General features: G+C 38.3%; 1 protein-coding gene across 2 annotated transcripts in view; it reads right to left on the bottom strand.

Moving 5' to 3' along the window:
- The window catches only part of LOC103024481 (A disintegrin and metalloproteinase with thrombospondin motifs 3), a 113,310-nt gene that overhangs the window by 57,886 nt on the left and 34,631 nt on the right, over window positions 1-20,793 (bottom strand). For both annotated transcript variants that reach the window (XM_049464707.1, XM_022669062.2), the window contains exons 3-4: window positions 15,817-15,973; window positions 2,254-2,450 (exon numbers count right to left, since the gene is read on the bottom strand). In XM_049464707.1, the coding sequence (XP_049320664.1) occupies window positions 2,254-2,450; window positions 15,817-15,973 (354 nt within the window). The remainder of the gene's footprint in view (window positions 1-2,253; window positions 2,451-15,816; window positions 15,974-20,793) is intronic.

Here is a 20,793-nt window from a genome sequence, read left to right as displayed (position 1 = left end):
CAGAATCGTGAGCTTTGTCGGGGTGTACACAGACCCGCAGGGTGGCACCTTTCACACAGTCCCAGTTCTTCAGAGTTTAACCCTGTTTTAACTGAATTCTATTCAGTTCTTCTTTATGGGAGTTATAGTGAGGCCTGGTACTGAGTGCAGATGGATGGAACAGTGACCATTTAACATTTCTTGATCCACAGTGTTGCGTGTTTACTGGGAATAAGTCATAGAAGGCATTATCACCCAGAGTGGACAGTGCAGTGAGTGGCAAACGACTCTGTCTGAAATCACATCCATATTTAATGCAGAAAGCTTGCTGCACAGGCATATCCTAGAGATCAGTGCAGCGTTATTAGATTCCATAAGACATGGCACAGGACATGGGACGTAAAACCTCTAGTAATTTCCTTACTTATGAATGTGGCATGTCAGTGAATGTGGCTATACTGATCTACCTTCGCTCTCATGTACATGAAAGTGTCGTTTTTGGTTTGGAAAGCAGTTCAGTTTTTACCTGAAAATCGCCAGTGCGCCTTATAATCCAGTGCTCCTTATGTATGAATTCTACCAGTCAGGTTGTAAGGAGCAGTAAAGCCACTCCCTGCTGAAGTTCAGCATTATAAAGAAGTTTCAGTAAAGTTTCTCCAGCACCTAGACTGGAGCAGTATTAGCATTAGCTGCTAACCGCAGCGCTAGCTCTTTCACCCTTCAGAGATGAGACTGTAGAGATATCAGACTGTAGTCTGCATAATTACCTTGTTAAAATAAGATACATGGATAAACCTCTAGCTGATAGCACCCTGGGTTTCCGGAACATTTATGGTTCCTCAGTTTAGCGATTAAAAGCGCTAAGGGCTGCTAACCTCTGCTAGCGCTGCTGCTAAGCACACTAAAATATTGGAAATCTAAGCTTACTTTAAATAAAAGAAAGTGCTTTACTCACCCAAATAAAGTTTTCAGGAGAGCAATCTGTGTGGATTAACATCCGGCGCTCCTTTGAGCGAGGCTTACTGAATTAGAAGGGAAACATGGAATCACCCTAGTTCCTTACTATTGTTGCTTAAGATGCATTTCATAATCAGGTGTGCCTTATGTATACAAATAGACCAATAAATAGCAGTTTATTAATAATCCCCTTATAATATGGTGGGCGCTACAGTCCATAAAATATGGTAATAATCGGACACCATTTGACCTGCCCACTGCAAAGCAGTTTCTATGCGGTTGGCATTGTGTTTTGTATCCCAGGTGTCTCTCAGGTAGTTGTTTAGGTGTTGCCACGTGGTTGGATTGGGAGTTTCTAGTGCTTCTGTATTATCGTGCAAACCAGAGACTGTAAAAAAAGAGGGACGACGTGTCGCCATTCCTATTCATTCAATGAAAATGAAGCCAAAATCTTCCGCCATGTTGGCGATCCTGAAACCCGAGTCTGCGCAGTAGAGACCAGAGGACGGAGAAAGACTGTGGAGAGACAGCCTACTCATTTGAATAACCCTGCCCCTGAGGGCTGCCTCCACAGAGCTCACACTCTGTCTATGGTCCCACCCATACAGTCATTAGTCCCACCCCGGCTAGGTGTAACCCAGTCCTTTTACAATAACCACACCTTTTTTGAATAGAGCTGAATAACGTTTTAAAAAACGAATTCTGTGGGGATATAAAAATTAACAATATAAGCAGAGGTTACACTTGCTGTTGCATTTAAATAATGGAGGTAGAATTACAGTATATTTGAAAAAAAAAAAAACGTGATTGAAAGTTGTCTGTTTTGCCATTTAAACCTATGGGAATGGGAGGGGTTACACAGCTTTCTGCAACCGAACAGCAGGGGGCGCCCGACCTGTGGTGGCTTCACTTTTGAGAGACAATGCTCTGTCCAGCTATACACAGTCTATGGTGCACCCCATTATTTTCCATAGGAAACAATTATGCTAAAATGCACTGCTATGTGGAAAGCGTTCGCCCAATCAAAATATCTGGATACCAGCTCAAATTACACAAGCAGACCCAATAATCTGAAGTTGGAACTGTGATATCTCAAAAACTTAAAAAGAAGGAGCTTACAAATTAAATAACAATGGAAAATTTTGCAAGGTGCAACCGTAACCGGAAAGCCAAGGGGAGATGAAGTATTTTTGTTAACATTGTTTCTTTCATATGCTGCAGTACACACAACCTGGAACTTCTCTCCCTTACTTTTAATCTCTAGTTAAAGTAAAAATAAAGTAATACAGTTGAAAAGATAAGAATGCAAGAACTTACTATGTTCATGAGCGTGAGGACATAGTTCTGCACGTGCTCCTTCCCATGAAAACGGACCACAGAGTCATCCACAGCCAGCAGGACCTCAATGTTGTAGTTATCTTTTTTAGCGTGCCGCCGTTTACGATCCGAATCCAACAGCTTCTGCTCCACCGTCTCCAGAGCATTCGGCAGCTCAGCAATCCCAAAATCTGACACTGAAACACAAAAGCAGAAAATAATTTTTAACATTATGCATCAACAGCAGATCATACCAAAGTAGAGTTAAACGCTACCAGAATATTAACTTTGGTACAGTAACTCCTATTAATACCAACATTTTAACTTTTGCACTTTTGACATCTTTAAAACCTTGATAATGACGCCAAAATCTTACTCTGCAACACGTCACTGTGTTATTTAAGATTTATTAAGGACTTTCACTGATTAAGTTCCAAGTACAGGCAGGCAGGTCTGAACCATGTCTTAAGTTAAAAACTACAAAAACCAGGTCAGGTTTCAAGGCAATACAGGCAAGCTTTGAATTGTCAAAGCATGCAAGTACAGAGTCAAGTCCCAAGTCCAGACAAGTTAGTCCCAAGTAGCGTCCCACATAAAGATATACAAGAAAAATACAAACAATTCTCACGCAAGTCTCAAAGGAGTCTAGGGTTGTGCCATATCATATCGTACGCGATAATATCGCCAACATTTTTTTATATCGTGAATGATATTAAACCCTGAAATATTGTGCCATATCACTCATCCCTAATTATCAGATTAGGGTACTACTTTTTTGCTGTTTTTAGTAAAAGAAAAATTCACACTGTTCTCATTTCCCATTAAATATCTACTAGAGACAGATTTTATCTGTCCAATATCATTCATTTTACTGCAGCACTGGATATATGGATATATGGAGTGCATTATTAGTATTGTGCAGTAGTGTATTCTTGAAAGAAAAAAAAAATCGTTATCGCAAATTTATTGCAAAAACACCGAAATATTGTGAGATTATTTTTAGGGCCATATCGCACACCCCTACTGGATTCTACTTCAAAGTCCCATTCAAAGTCATGCTGCACGTCAAAGGAAACTTCTTTCTGTTATTGTCTTCAGTTCTCGGTGGTTTGTGGCTCTTTCTACCTTGAGTTTTGTCTTAAGCGTGAAGTGAAATGCTGTTTGATCAGGTTCAGATGTGGTGATTGACTGAGCCATTGCAGAATATTCCACTTCTGTGCTTTAGAAAAAAAAACTCCTGGGTTGCTTTCGAAGGATGTTTTGGGTCATTGTCCATCTGTACTGTTTAGCCCTGTCCAACTAACATTGCTGCGTTTGGTTGAATCTAAACAGAAAGTAAATCTGTGTAAACTTTAGAATCCATCCTTCTACTTCTGTCTTCTGTCACAACATTAATATACGGAAATTACCCAGTGCTATTGGAAGTCATGCCTGCCCATCCACCACCATGTTTTACAGAGGATGTGGTGAGAGTTGTGTCCAGCTTTTCCAAACATTCTCTGTACTTTTTCCTTCCAATCATTCTGGTACAGGTTAAGCTTAGTTTCACCTGTCCAAAGAACACTGTTCCAGTGACTAATATGACTGGTTGTGGTTATGCATAGTTAAATTACAAGAGATTTAGGAGAAAAAACACAAACCCTAGTCTTAATATGACTGGTTGGGGTTTGCACTTATTATTTGCACTATATAAGACCTATAAAAGTTTTTTTTTTATTTTTTATTCTTATTTCTATTTCTTATAGAATCAATGTGAGGGAGAAACCAGTCTGTTAAGTTTGCGTTATATGATTGTCAAATAAAGCTCTAGTTTAAGCAATTTTTAATTTTTACATTTTATTTTTAAATCTTGTCTCATCTTGTTCTCGTGAACCCAGTATCATGTCTCATCTCGTCTTGTGATATTAGTGTCTCATCACACCCCTAGCAATTAATATACCATATTATATACCAACATTTAACTATGGGTGGCAATACTAGCATCACATAGCTCCAGGGTCGTGTGGCTGTGGGTTTAAGCCCCACTCTGGTTCTCACTGTTTGAGCTTGGTGTGTTCTCCACGTCATAAGAAGTACATCAGAGTAATCGTGCGGTAAGTAAAGACAACATAGTAGTTTACATAACGTGAATCTGCTTCAAAGATTGGCAAAATACAATAAAGTTCAAAACAATAAACAGCCATAAATACCCTCATGCTTTCTAACAGCAGATGATTCCACTCGTCTGCAGCTCCAACAGCTCCGGCTTACAGACGCTGGCAGCGAATCAGAGTGATGAATCCACACACCAAACTCCAAACTGTGAGAGTGCCAGCTGGCCTGTGGGCACACACTTTAACCCCAACAGCGTTATCCTGCGTGGGGGCGTGTTTCAGGCTGAAGGGTGGCTGAGGTGTGTGGGTGACGGACCGCATATACTCTATTTGGATGCTTTAAGTAAACCTCTCACTTACTGGTCTAGGTTCTATACAATACACTCTAAGGGTGGAAATCGATATGTTAATATAAGGGATTTCGCAACCACATTTATTTGCCCCCGCCGAATAATTTGCTTTTGAATATCTGCCGATACTGATTCCCAATCCGATACTTCCGGCAATGTAGTCAAAAATATATATATATATATTATTAATTTGCAAACATTATTAAACAACTGTATACATACTAATTAGCCATACAAATGATTTCCACAAATGTGCATCTTTTCTTAAATAAACAAATAAAAAAATGTCACATCAACGATTCTGTGATTAATTTTAATTGAGATCATGATTATTTTTTTTAAGCTGTTTTTTTTTTTTTACTGTATTATGATATCTCGGGGTAGTTTTGATGCTTTTTAAACTAGAATATTTTAACAAGTTACTCAGTTGCTGAGTTTAACAGAGAAAGACGGAGGAAATAGAGGAAACACTACTGTAGCTGCATATCACATTTTTATTTGAAAGAGGAAGTGTGTGTATGTGTGGAAGAGAGAGCCCAAGTGCCCTCATCAATTATATATCATCAATTAAATATTTTTTTGAATTAAAATTACCTCCGATTTCTGATCATGTAATCAAATCAGGGACATCCCTAGTTTACATTATAATTCCTTGCCCACAGTAACAATAGCATCATAATACTGCGATTATGTCATCTGTTTTACTGAAAAGGATAAAATACTTAATAATACTAAATAAGCAAATACCAGGAAGAATGATTTATTGTTCTCAATTTCAGAGAAACTGACAACCAATATGAAACAATGTACAACAAAGTGCATAGCTCATGTCATGTTCATTCATGTACGATAAATCGATATTGAAATTATTGTGACAGGCCTAGTAACAGGACGAAAACGTGACAGATATTTTTTTTTTTTGTTGATTGACACCACTAATAAATATCTGTGGTATCTAGTGGTTGTTGTTTTATCCCATGTGGTTAGTTGGGTGTTTCTATAGGTGTATCTGTAAAATTTTAACATAAGAAGGCTGAGAAAATATACAAAAGAATTACACAAATCAGACCAAAATATCTGCAGCTGTTACAGTGCTGATATCTCACCATTTACAGGATGAATTAGCCTACAAAGGAAGTACAGTTGGGTGTTTCTCTCTGCAGCTTCAGCCACTCAGCAACAGAATAACAGAGGACTAGAAGACTAGAGGAATGTGTCTGCACCAAAATTGAAGCCTCTGAAGTGGTAAAACAGGGACAGTAAAAAAGGTGGTGGATTTCACTAAGGGCCGGAAACTATAACATTCCTCCATGATTACGAGGAATCTCCACCTCAGAACGGTAAACCATCCGCAGGCTCCGAGCCCAGAGAGAGAGAATAGTGTACAGTACAGTGCCTCGACCGCCCACTGAATACCAGATACCAGATAATACAGCGTAAAGCCACGCTCCATACCACAGATTCCATAAAAAAAACACACTAAAGAAAAGTCAATGAGTATTATTGAAGCTCACTGTGAGCCAGCATGCAGCTCCACACGTGTATCGAGCGCTGAATCCATCTCATTTAGAACCAGTGCAACCTTCAAAACGCAGCCAAGGTTAGACCAATTCATCAGCTCAAAAACTGCAGCTATTAATTTCTTCATAAATGGGCAACATATTTTGAAATGAAACTTATGATATGATATATTAAAATGTGAAAAGAAAAAGGTCTGCACAATTATAAGATCAAAAACCTATTATTAATAATAATAATTATCATTATCATATTTAAAATAAATACTGGTAGCTAGACAAACACTGTTATAACTACTATTTGGAATTAGTAGTAGTAGTAGTAGAAGTACAGTAGTTTTAGCACTAGTAGTACAGTAGCAGCAATACGACTGCAGTTATAATAGAATTACTTGTAGTAATAGTACTAGCAGCAGAACTTGTAGTAGTAGTGTAGTACAGTAATGGTAATAGTGCAGTAGTCATAGTACAGTAGAAGCAATATTATTACAGCAGTTATAATAGTAGTATTAGTTGTAGTAGTAAGAGTATTAGTAGTAGTACAGTAATGTAGTAATGTAGCAGTAGTAGCGATATTACTACCGCAGCTACAGTACTAAAATAAGTGTAGTAGTAATAGTAGCAGAACTGGTAGTAGTGTGATAGTAGTGCAGTAGTAGAAGAGTAGCAGGTGTACTACAGTTGTAGTAATAGTACAGCCATAGTACACTGGTTGTGGTAGTAGTAGAATGCAGTATTAGTTTGAGTAGTAATCTTAGTATAGTAGCTGTAGAAGTGGTGCAGAAACAGTAGTAGTAGCAGCAGTAGCAGTGCAAAAATAGCAGCAGTATCAGTACAAAAATAGTAGTAGTGTAAAAATAGTAGTAGTAGTAGTAGTAGCAGTAGTAGTGCACGAATAGTAGTAGCAGTTTTACAAAAATAGTAGTAGTAGTGCAAAAAACGTAGTAGTAGCAGTAGGAAAAAAGTAGTAGTGCAAAAACAATAATAGTAGTAGTAGTAGTAGTAGTAGTAGTAGTAGTAGTAGCAGGACTAGTGCAAAAACAGTAGATTGTTCTAATAGTAGCAGTGCAAAAATAATAATACCAGAGGCAGTAGTGTAACCATAGTAGTGAAAGAGCACAGTAGTAGCAGTAGAAGTTGAAGTAGTAGTACAGTTATAGTAATATTAGTACAGCAGTAATATAACCTGTAGTAGAAGCACAGTAGATATCAATAGAAGGACAATAATAGCAATAGAAATAGTATTACAGTAGTAGCAGTAGCAGAAATAGTAGTTGTTGCAGCAGCAGTAGTAGTAGTACTAACAGTAGTAGCATTAGCAGAAGTTGTAATAGTGGTAGAAGTTGGAGCAGTAGAAGGATAACAGTAATAATAGCAGTAATCTCAGTAATAGTACAGTAGTAGTAGTAGTAGTAGCAACAGCAGTAACAGCAGTAACAGCAGTACAAGTAACAGGTAGAAGTAGTACACTAGTAGTAGCAGTAGTACAGTAATAGCAGTAGCAAAGGTGAGATCTTTAACACCCTGCCCACTGTACTGTTAAGCATGGTGGTGGCAGCATCATGATCTTGACCCAATTGCAATCGATAGAAGCTGAGGAGTCAACACTCAAACTCACACCTAGTCGGAGATGCATTTTTTACATAAATAACTGCATTATTTGAGTAAAAAACAATATCAATTTGCTTTAGAGCCCTGAAATCACAGTGTTATCAGTGTCTGCACAGTGTTATAAGTTATCACCAAAGTGCATAGCAGTGACAAGGGCAGCGATTCGGCTTGCTGTGATAAAAACTCAGCCATAACTTACGCAGGGCAGTACCTGCAGCTTAATAAAAACACACAGAACATCTGATAAAATACAAACTCTATCCTCAAACACACAAACAGATTCCTGTTTATTATCAGCTGCAGTTAAACAGCCTTAAATCAGAGGGCGCCGCAGCGCTATCAGCACCACTGCGTCCCTGCCAACCATCTCAATCCCGCAGCGTGCGAGTGACCTTAGAGGACAGTGCTTCTGTGCTGCATCGCTATAGACAATTAACCCCCCCAGCCAATATCAGAACAGGCCAGGCCGTGTGTGGGCCATGTGGCTCCAGCATTGACGTTCTTACATAAGTTCAGAGCCGCTGCAGAGAGTGGACGTGATGATCGAGCGTCTCAGAGAGAAAATACTCAACATCACTTCAACCTCTATTAGATCTGAGCTCAGGGTCAGGCAGGAGTGCACCATATAACAACTGAATGGCACTACCATTTAAATTGATGTCACAATATGCTATGTTTAGTTTACTGTGGATATTACCAGTAAATGCAGCAGCAAAATCAGTTATTTCTGACCCCGAAGTGTGATCGGATAAGAGGCATTTTAGAAGTGCCAATATTGCACGGTAATGGCACTCTGGCCAAAGCTCTTGCATTATTACTCTGCAAAATGTAATACATGCATTACATTATATATATAAAATGTAAAACATATCCATGCAATCTGACACCAGCCAGTGCTTACAAGACAAATACACCAGCCATAACAAAGCAGCAGCGTTATAATTATAAAAGTGAAAGACTGAAAACATTTATTATATCAGATGCTAGTGTCTGTTATTTATTTCATACATTGCTGAAGTAATCACAGACAGACACTAGAACCAAACAGGCACCGGTAATAGATAGATGGGTAACTAGGTAGGTAGGTACATGTATAGTTGGGTACAGTTGTGTAACACTGCATGACCTGAGTCATATTAGTGTAAAAGCCTGTAATATTACTCTGCCACCTCTTTGCACATGCTGCTCTCACTTCAGATACTGCTTATGGATCTCTCAGCTTGTCCAGAAATGTATGTGTACAGCTCAAAGTGTAATTTGCATTTACTGCAGTAAAATAAAATTACAACCATCCAATAAAAAAACAACAACTCACAATTCAAACAAGTGCAGGATATTAATCTACACAGATTTCTTAACTGAAAACTGATTATTTGGGTGAGTAAAGCGCTTAGGTCTACTTACAGTAAGCTTATATTTCCAATATTTTCAACAGCGCGGTTAGCAGCAGCGCTAGCCGCAGTTAGCAGCAATGCTAGCCATTGTTAGAACCTTCACTGAAACTCCTTTATAACGATGAACTTCAGCACAGTGGCTTTACTGCTTCTTACAACCTGACTGCTAGACTGGTATTTTGGGGAAAATGAAAAGATTTTAAGTGTGCCTTATAGTGCGAAAAATACGGTAGTTAAACCTATTATCCATCACCAGACCCTGACCTTACAGGTGCTCTTATGAGGCTGAACTCATAACTCACGAATCAAATCCCCATTAATGCAATCTTCCAATCTTCCAATTTTCCAAATTAAGTGTAAAGCCTTCTCAGAAAAGTACACTGTATGCATGGATACACTAAATTTAATTAAATTAGATAATTTGAGGCAATTTGTTAAATTAATTAAAGACCTTAACTTTTAGTTATTATGCTTTTTATTATATCAACTGCTTTGCAATTAAAGAAAAATATATAGATTTGCAACACTTGTAGGAAATTAGATGGAGAAAGAAAATGCTAAAGAGTGAACAATATAAATACAGCCAGCACAGAGTGAGCAGCTCAAATGATGCTTGCTCTTACAGCCGACAACTTTATGATTTAAAAAGCTTACCTATGGTAGCCGAGGGGTGATTACTACACACTGATGGAAATGGGGCGAAACATACAGTATATCCAAATAGATTTTGCCAAAAACCAATAGAAAATATCTCCATTTGAATGTATATGTGGACACAAATGTTTATCTAACTCAAAACAGTTGCGTAAAACAGACATATTTTATGAGTACAAACTAACTGTGGGTTTACAGCGTAGAGGCTTTTACTGCAATAAAGAGCTAATACCCCTAATTTTAGAAAAAAAAAACCTCAGAAGAAGGTCTCCATATACTTTTGGACAGGTAGTTAACATCTGGCCTTCACTGCAGGTCTGTTCAGTAGATGGACGCGCTTTAACTCTGGCAGAGTGGTAATAAAACCCCCTGAGGCTGGTTTTAAGGCTGGCACGGCTGGGTTACGTCTCTCCTGTATCCGGCTCGTCTGTGAGCATTCATTCATAACCCTGATTTACTGCTGCATTAAACCCAGCCACGGGCCAGGCGTTCCCTGCAGGAGCCAGAACTCAAAAAGAGCTACAGCTTTTCCAACACTGTTACTTACTCTGGAGCTACCAGTGTGGCAGGTGCCTTCTGAAGAACTTATTCTACAAGTAATTATGGACACCCTTCCAATGATTCGTTGATGCATTTAGATACTTGCAGGATATGTTCATCCAGCAAGTAAAGGAAAGTGGTCCAAATCTGATCTCTTTTTTTATATGTGATCCAGATTTGTTTGTTATACCGTATATTTGGCAGTGTGAGCAACAAAAAATTGTAATTCAATGAATCTTCAAATCACAGCAAAGCAACTCAATCTAAACAGCCAGATCAGAATTCGTTAAATATTTAGTCAAGCAGATGGGTTTGAATGATTTTTAGGAGAAGTGAAAATGGATGACAGCAGCGAGGGAGGGGTTCAGTGGTGGGATAGTGAGATAACAGAGCTCATACACTCACCAGACACTTTATTATTAGGTACACCTGTCCAACTGCTCATTAATGCAGATGTTGAATCAGCCAATCACATGGCAGCAACTCAATGTCTTTAGGCATGTAGACACGACCAAGACGATCTGCTGCGGTTCAAACCGATCATCAGAATAGTGAAGAAAGATGATTAAAGTGACTTTGAACGTGGCATGGTTGTTGGTGCCAGAGGGGCTGGTCTGAGTATTTCAGAAACTACTGATCTACTGGGATTTTCACGCACAACCATCTCTAGGGTTTGCAGAGAATGATCTGAAAAAGATCAGAAATCATCCAGTGAGCTGCAGTTCAGTTCTGTGGGAGTAAATGCCTTGATGCCAGAGATCAGAGGAGAATGGCCAGACTGGTTCCAGCTGATAGAACAACAACAGTAACTCAAATAACCACTCGTTACAACCGAGGTCTGCAGAAGAGAACTGAACATCACTGAACATGAGCACAACACTTCCGACTTTGAGGCGGATGATGGGCTACAGCAGCAGAAGATCACACCGGGTGCCCTGATTCCTGTCAGCTAAGAACAGGAAACTGAGGCTACAGTTCACACAGGCTCATCAAAACTGGACAATAGAAGATTGAAAAGAAAAAACGTTACCTGGTCTGATGAGTCTCTGATGATTTCTGCTGCTACATTCGGATGGTAGGGTCAGAATTTGGCATCAACAACATGAAAGCATGGGTCCATCCTGCCTTGTGTCAACGGCTGAGGCTGGTGGTGGTGGTGCTGAAATGATGTGGGGGATTTTTTTTCTGGCACACTTTGGGCCCATTAGTCCCAATTGAGTATCATGTCAACGCCACAGCCTACCTGAGTATTGTTGCTGACCATGTCCATCCCTTTATGACCACAGTGTAATAATGCTATCATGTTAATATGGACCAGACTCTCTGAGGAATGTTTCCAGTACCTTGTTGAATGTATGGATTCACAAAGGATTAAGGCAGTTCTAAAGGCAAAAGGGGGTCCACCCTGGTACTAGCAAATTGTACCCAATAAAGTGGCCGATGAGTGTACTGATATCTTTTTCAATAATATTAGAAGGTTTGTGCTTAAAAATTAAGTTTAAATAATGTAAGGTTGCACACAAAAGAAGTGGAAATTGTCAAATTAGGTGTTCTTTTTTACAGTTAACTGGAACACATTCTCACTGCACCAGTGAAATTCATTGATAGCTCCTGTGACACTGAAGAAGATGAAACCAAAACTGAAAAAAAGTGAAGCGCTGATCTTCAGAGCATGAAGTTCAGTTTAGAAGCATGGACTCTTTAACACCAATTGCTATTATAGATGTGCAAATGAACACATATGCACAGCTTGTGTATGTATAGATAGTCCATGTAGAGAAGCACTGCCTATATTCTAAAACTCTCAGGAGCAGATAAATATATGTTTCAGTGTGGAGTAACACATGCAGTTTCTCAAACACATAGCATTATGAGAAAAGTAATACAAAATAGGTGGATTTACTCAGTAATTCCTATTCAAATATGAAACAAAATTGAAAAGACAAAGCTTTTTTATGTAGGCAAAGAACAGTTAAGCTGTTAAGGCATTATTGGACTAGTCAGTCAATTCCGTTTATAATGAAATGCATCATTTACGCTCTGGGGTCTGTCGACGCAGTCTGCAGTCTGTTTCGCAGGTTTGCATCACTGTGAGGAAGTTTCTAAAATTAATCAAAAGGCTGCTGTTGTACAGCTGTCTGGGATGAACTTTAGAAAGTGAAAGAGATGAGGCTAAACAAATGAAGCATCCAATGAATTCTCTCAACAGGAAAAGACGGCAGGTAAAGTTACAGATTAACTGAAACAGCCCACATCCTACAGTTTATCCTGCATACTTTTACAAAAGAATTCACATTGCTTACAATCGTAAATACGATACAGACTCCGCCTCTTTTCCGAGCAGCATCACCATGCACTCTAAGGACAACGCAGGAGCCCCAGCACTGATACACCATCCATCAGATGCCTGTGCTGGCCGGCATCACACTAGGAGTAATGAGGGGAGATAGTACATCTACTGCTCTCTCAGACTCTGGCTGCTGATGGTGAAGCAGCATGCCTCAAAAATGTACTCACAATAGGCATGGTTGGGTTGAATATTCCTGGAGCACGCTACTCACTGGGCTTGCCAGTGTTGTGCCGAATTCAGCACCCCCGCCACGCAAAGCACCCTCTCTCCCGAGCGCATCTTCTTAAAAAGTGGAGAAATACATGCCAAAAGTCACGATTATCTTAGTCACGGTTGCATATATATAGCGACACAGCATACGTGACCGTGCACAGTCCAAGTGAACCGTTCCCTGGCCCACTTAAAGAAGCCTACCGTGGATTGCGCTCACACTGCATGCGTACTCGAAAACAAAATGCATTGCCTAGTAATTCTCAAGCCAGAGCGTCAGAATATTTGTGTTAAATCAAATTTCCATGCTGTGTTATTGCAGAGATATTAACAGAAACATTGTGAAACACCAAATTTGATGCGACAGCATGTTTACTAACATAGAGGGTTAAAGCAGCATTAAGCAAGAACTGGTATTTGTTTAGCTTTTGGGATCCCCGTACGTAGACCTTGCAAAATAATTACATTTACAACTTATAATACAATAAAAGGACTTGACCATAATAATATTTGATAATCATGATATCGTCTATTGTGTTTGTGTGTATGTTTGTTCACATATATAACAGTGAACAGTATTTTAGTCAGTCATGCAATACCAGACCAATGCTTCAATAACTACGACTCCATACACAGTGTGCAGCGAGTGCAGTAGATGAAGAGAAAATGATATATTTTCCAACCTATAAAAATAATTCAAATTTTGCTGTCTTTAAAAGGGTTCAATGGATTTTGATACGCTATCAATTTGTATTATGTCATTGGCATTTAATGGTCTTAAAATGACAATAATATCATTTATCGCAATCACTTCTGAAATAATATCTTGTTTTAAAAAACTGTTATTGTAACAGGCCTACCCTTGGTTTTACTCCATTGCAGTTATAACAAATCCTGCATTGAACGCACTCTCATGAACAAGCTGACGATAAGAATGTGGACAGTGGTTTTACACTAATATAACTTGGGTTATGCAGAATTACACAGTTATGGGGCGAGATCTCCGGCAGCTCTACCAAAGTTACATAGTGCAGCATGTATGGATGGATGAGTGAAGTTACACTTACATCATACAGTGCCTTCCTAGACACTCACTTTTTACACGCAGTCATTTTACACTCAGCCAATCGCACACAGCACACTCTTAACCAGAATTGACCGTCCATTGGAGGCAATGCATACAGTCATTACATCCACATTCCATGGAAATTTACATTATTCCAAATTTGTGGGCAAATTTCTTAATATTTTGGGAGGAAACCCACACTGATAGGGACTTGAACCTAATACCTTAGCATTGGGAGGTGAACATACTAAACACTAAGTCACCGTGCCGCCCAGTAACAACATTCCAGTCCAGAGTAGGAATCACAAAGACACATTCTCCTCATGTTATAGTCAGTGGAGCATCAACATGATTCTGAAGCTGATGCTATATATGGCCATGGCTGTTTCAATCTTTGGGTCATTTAAAGGGGGAGGAGTCTGCAGTCTAACCCAGACAGTTCATATATAACACCCAGACAATTACATTAACACACACAATTAGGGATAACTCACATCACCTTACCTACTGTAGCATGTAATTATAATTAGCACCAAAGCAGGCTGGAGAAATAATGGAGCTGAGTTTAGAATGGAGATTAATTGGAGTTCAAATGAGCAAAGTGAGCAACTTGTTTCAGAGTGGAACTTCAGGCCGTGTAAATCAGAGAGAGACTTTGTATACAGTTGGGTTGGGTTTATTCTAATGTTATATAAAGTTAAATACAGATAGACACTCACTGACAATTGACTTCATGTTTATTTAGGTTTAGTATTCTAAATTATCATGGTTCAAATCACACTTAAATGATTATCAGTTTGTGAGCATAAATGATATGTCTTCCAGTTATACTAAGTTAAGACATGGAATTCCACAAGGCTCTATATTAGGGCCGTTATAATTTACATTATATATGCTCCCACGGGGCAAAGTCTTTAGAAAACATGATGATAATTAATAAAATGATTAATAATAAAAGCTCTTCATGTCAATTCTAATGTTATATAGAGTTTTTATAGGCAGACCTTCTCACTGAACACTCATTTTATGTATATTCCGGTCAATTCTAATGTTATATAGAGTTTTTATAGGCAGACCTTCTCACTGAACACTCATTTTATGTATATTCCGGTCAATTCTAATGTTATATAGAGCTTTTATAGGCAGACCCTCTCAATGAACACTGATTTTATGTATATTCTGGTCAACTCTAATGTTATATAGAGTTTTTATAGGCAGACCCTCTCACTGAACACTGATTTTATGTATATTCCGGTCAATTCTAATGTTATATAGAGCTTTTATAGGCAGACCCTCTCAATGAACACTGATTTTATGTATACTCCAGTCAACTCTAATGTTATATAGAGTTTTTATAGGCAGACCCTCTCACTGAACACTGATTTTATGTATATTCCGGTCAATTCTAATGTTATATAGAGCTTTTATAGGCAGACCCTCTCAATGAACACTGATTTTATGTATACTCCAGTCAATTCTAATGTTATATAGAGTTTTTATAGATAGACACTTTGACTTTATTGGTTATAGTTTGAACCAAAAAAACTAAATCATCTGCAAACAGTGCTATAATGAATAAAGGTTGCATCTATAGTGTTTTACAGTTTCATGAGTTATAAATATAATTTAAATATAAGTGCTGTAACCTCATATTCCTTAACCATGACAGAAGCCAAATGGGCTTTAAAGATTTCTCTGAAGCCTTCAGCAGTGTTCAGCAGTGTTCAGCAGTGCTATTGTGATGTTCCCTCTCCCCTGTAACTCTTTTGTTCACTCACCTTCATTATGGAGGTCCTCTTGGTTCCTTCCAGGTTCTCTTTTGATGGCAGACCTTCTGTACACCACATGAACTCGACCTTTGACCTCTGCGTCCTGCTGGCCTTTCTCCAGCGGCTCAATGAAGAACTCTCCGTTATCTGTGCGAATCAGTCCAGCCTGGAGGAACACACCACAGTATCGGTTATACAACCTCGAAACTACACAAACACCTACAGCATGAAGAATATTGCCGTTTTAATATTAAAGTGTTATTCAGTCAGAAACAAATCATCTGTCTGTAAATTAATTGGATGTCAGATTAGCCTCTGGCTGCTTCTGCCAGAGTGTATAAACCACTATTATTATACACACTGAGGCTAATACATTATGCGCTAGCTAGCAAACAGTAACTGTCCTTCAGCCGCAGCTCAAACTCCAATTATGAGTCAAACTGTATAAGAGGATTTAGAGCTCTGGGTAATGGGGAATCTGAAATAACTAAGTGTGTCTGGCTTAAAACAGTCATGGCAACTGTTTAGCTTTGCCTTAGTTTTCATCACAATATTTACAGTCTCTAATTTGGGTGAATTAATAATACTTTAAATGTAGATATTGTAATATGCAGTTGAAAGAAAAAGTCACAACAATAGACAAACACAGTCTGCTTAAACTAATACTGCACAAAAATGATATGTTTGCATGGTTTTATTAAATATAACATGTTAACAATCACAGTGCAAGGTGGAAAAAGTATGTGAACCCCTATGCTAATGACTTTTCTAAGAGCTAATTGGATCCAGGATGTGATGAGATTGGATGTGTTGGTTAAAGCTGCCCTACACTATAAAAAAACACACACACCAGTTTTGAATTTGCTGTTCTTAAAATCTCAAAAATCGTTGACTTGCATGAAGCTCTAAAGGGTTACAAAAGTATCTCTAAAAGCCTTGATGTTTGTGACAGACGGTCAACAAATGGATAAAGTTCAGCACTGTTGCTACTCTCTAGGCGTGGTCGTCCTGTAAAGATGACTGCAAGAGCACAGTGCAGAATGATCAATGAGGTGAGGAAGAATCCTAGAGTGTCAGCTGAAAACTCATATCTCGGGCATATGATAACAATTTTGTTAACAAATCTACAATAGTTCATAGGAGGACACCACAGAGGAAACCACTGCTGTCCAAAAAATGTATTGTGATATTATACACTCAGGGAGCTACAGTATCTCATTAGATTCAATATGTATATATCAATAACCTTCTGTATGTAGGTATTGTGATATTATACACTGAGGAAGGTGGAGCTACAATTTGAATAGTTACAAATTGATAAAAAAAAAAAAATCACGGATCACAAATGATTAAATCAATTTTAAAAAGCCTGAGAAGCTCCATCCCCCATTGCTACAATATAAAAAAATAATAAATAAAATGAATATATTTATAATATTGTTAATATCATTATGATACAATAAAACAGTCCATTCAAGTTGTATTAGCTTTTTTTAGCACTGTTTAATTAAAACTATTTTTTTATTTATTTTTCAAACCATATAGAATTATATTAGCTGATATTATCAGTTGTAAAATTTCAAGCCACCTGAAGAAAAAAAAACAGGAAAACTCCATCAGTGTTGTACTGGTGAATCCCTTGACTAAAGAACCAGTATTTAGTTATATAGACCGATGCTAAATAAGGGTAATCTAGGTTTATCACACTTTTAAAATTAAAAGACAGTCCTTACTCTTTCTACAAGGGCAGTGTAACATATTGATTATATATACTCAGACCTCAGGTGTGGTGGAGCCACTCCCTTCCCTTTTGTTCAAAATACCATCAAGCTGTCATTTACGCCCAGCACAAAATGCCAGTAAACGCATCCACAGGCCTTTGGCAGGAATGTAACACATGTATTTTTGGCCTGCAGACTTAAAACGGACCTGATTAAGCTTCCAGCTGCCCAGAGGAATCAGCTGAGGACCAGGAACCGCTGCTAAACTAAGATCTGCGTGTGTGTAAATCCTTCACAATCACTGATTCAACCATTCTACTGGCTGAGCTGAGTATTTAGAGAGCTGAGTGGTTGGAGTGTTGTGGATATGACTGTGGGTAGAAGTTCTCTGAAAGCTTACTAGGGATGGACGACCTGAAAAATTTTGACGGATATGATATAATCATTATTATTCACATAAACGCCACAGAAAAACACCCAGAACAAGAGTATGTAAAATTTCTGAAAAAATTATTTACTAATTCCAAACCTGTTAAAAGTATTTCCATGTTATTTTAAAATGTTAATTGATGATGACAGCAACAATTTGCAGATCTGTGTCAGCAATGGGTGAAACTTAAGGCCAATTTATGCTTCTGCATTGAATCTACGCCATACCCTACATGTGCCCTACACACATTCATGTAGCCTACTGTGTACTTCCACAGAAGCGTACAGTACCAGTCAAAATTTGGACACACTTTTTCTCATTCAATGTGTTTACTTTCTTTTAATGATTTTTTTTACATTGAAAATGAAATATTGAAGACATTAAAGCTAAACAAGAACACGTGCAATAATTCTGTACTTAAAATGTTAAACATATTTTAAACACATTATACTTTACATTATCTTTGTTGTACATTTAGCGTAGATGACAGATATGCACACTTGGTGTTTTCTCAGAAATGACTAGGACAATGGCCACCAAGGTAAACCGCTACTTTTTAACTGTGAATGAAGAGCAGCAACGGAGCTTTACATACACCAGTCAATAAAATGAGAAATGTATCTACCAAACAGCCAATAAAATAAAAAAAAGATTTGTTGTATCTGGGTAAAGTGGACGTGATTCCATAAATACCTTTAAAACGAAGAGGATGTAGACTGACACATATTAGACAATGTGGGAGCAACGTATTCGATGAGTAGCCTACAATAAAGTACAACATATCATTGATTTTGTATTTCCTAATGGAAATGAGTAAAATGGCAGGCCTGGAACTAGGAAGCCACCTACGCCCATACTGAGGGCCTCAAATCTGCCAATAAAACTTACAACACGCAAAACCAATCATTTATCCATTTATACTTCTGAATCAAACCTACAGGGGTTGGACAATGAAACTGAAACACCTGGTTTTAGACCACAATAATTTATTGTCTTGACGGACAGTTCTGGTGGAAACAGGAGAGTTGAGGTGCACATTGAATTCTGCCGTGATTTGATCAGCCGTGGTTTTATGTTTTTTAGATACAATCCGGGTTAGCACCCGAACATCCCTTTCAGACAGCTTCCTCTTACAGCATCCACAGTTAATCCTGTTGGATGTGGTTCGTCCTTCTTGTGGTATGCTGACATTACCCTGGATACCGTGGCTCTTGATACATCACAAAGACTTGCTGTCTTTTCTCACCTTTATATCTACTATTTATTTGATATTTTTTCATTGTTACTCTTTGGGCAATTATACTGGTCCACCCTACCATAATCATATCTCTATGCACTAGATGTATACGTATATTTTTTTCTTTACTATATATCATTTTTTAAGTATCTTTTATATATTTCCTGTAATTGTATTTTTGTATATATAGATTTATCATTATTTGTTTATATTTTTTTCCTGGCCTGTTTCTCTGTCCTTTCCTCTGTACTGCTGTAACATTGTAAATTTCCCCATTGTGGGATTAATAAGGGATTATTTTATCTTATCTTGGTCACAGATGCGCCAGCAAGACGTGCACCAACAATTTGTCCTCTTTTGAACTCTGGTATGTCACATATAATGTTGTGTGCATTGCAATATTTTGAGCAGAACTCTGCTCTTACCCTGCTAACTGAACCTTCACACTCTGCTCTTACTGGTGTAATGTGCAATTAATGAAGATTGGCCACCAGGCTGCTCCAATTTAGCCATGAAACCTCACACACTAAAATGACAGGTGTTTCAGTTTCACTGTCCAACTCCTGTATGTTATAGCCTACATGTACTCTGTGAACAGCAACATACCAGCAAAACTATAGTCATATAGTTTAAACTGTAGAGCGATGCAGAACCACGGACCTACAAAAGCAGAAGTATAAACGTGCCCTGCTGCATAGAACACTTGCACAGGCAATGCCCTAGGCAATGCATTGACTCGACACAGAAGTACAAATTGACCTTGAACCTCTCACCTCACCGTGTGCAGACAACCCTCAGCAACACCACTCCTGCCCTTCCTGACAAAATCTCACTCTGAACTGACTTTAATACCTGAGAGCACTGACCCTATATCAAAATATTGAATTACAAATCACTTTAGAGCATTTCTATTGATCCAGTCATCATGAAATTCTGGTACAATATACACAACAAATTCACAGATTCACATTATGTACAAAAGTGAAAAATAAAAATAGAATAAGGTCAGTAATGATACTGCGATTCTATTTGTTATGAAAACGTTAATATATCTCCACACTGTGCAGTAGCTGAATGGCCTGCTATGTTCTGAATGTGAACCGACTGACACAGTGTTATTAATAAAGCCACGCTCTGTGTTTATAGAACAACAGAGTAGTAAGCCTGCCGTCTAATCTGCTTTAGAGTGAAGAAAGGATTGAACGCATGCCCCTGCACTGCATGTGAACAAGAGACGGGCTGGAGTAGACTGCCAGGCAAGAGTTAGGAGACAACCTTTTTTCTTTTTAATGATTTCAATAGATATAAATATGCCTTTTTTTTTAATAAGACCTCAGTAACTTAACATATAACCGTATAGAACGCTTTAATGTTATTCCTTTAAAACTAAAACTAGGAATAATCAGACAAGCCTAGTTTTGCTCGCCCACAAATTGATTACAAATAACTGTCAATGGCATTTTAACAGTAGGAATGTCATGTTATGCACAGTATGTACATTAACATGGCTGAACACAGCTTGTGGCTAACACCGGGGTAGTGATGCTGGGCAAGGTCAGCTGGATAGCAATGCTGAATGAGGCTAACACTGTGATAAT

The sequence above is a fragment of the Astyanax mexicanus genome, chromosome 15 (assembly GCF_023375975.1).
Source record: "Astyanax mexicanus isolate ESR-SI-001 chromosome 15, AstMex3_surface, whole genome shotgun sequence".
NCBI classification, from domain to species: Eukaryota; Metazoa; Chordata; class Actinopteri; order Characiformes; family Acestrorhamphidae; genus Astyanax; species Astyanax mexicanus.
Note: the sequence above shows the minus strand (reverse complement) of the source record. Positions and strands in the feature narration are given on the sequence as shown.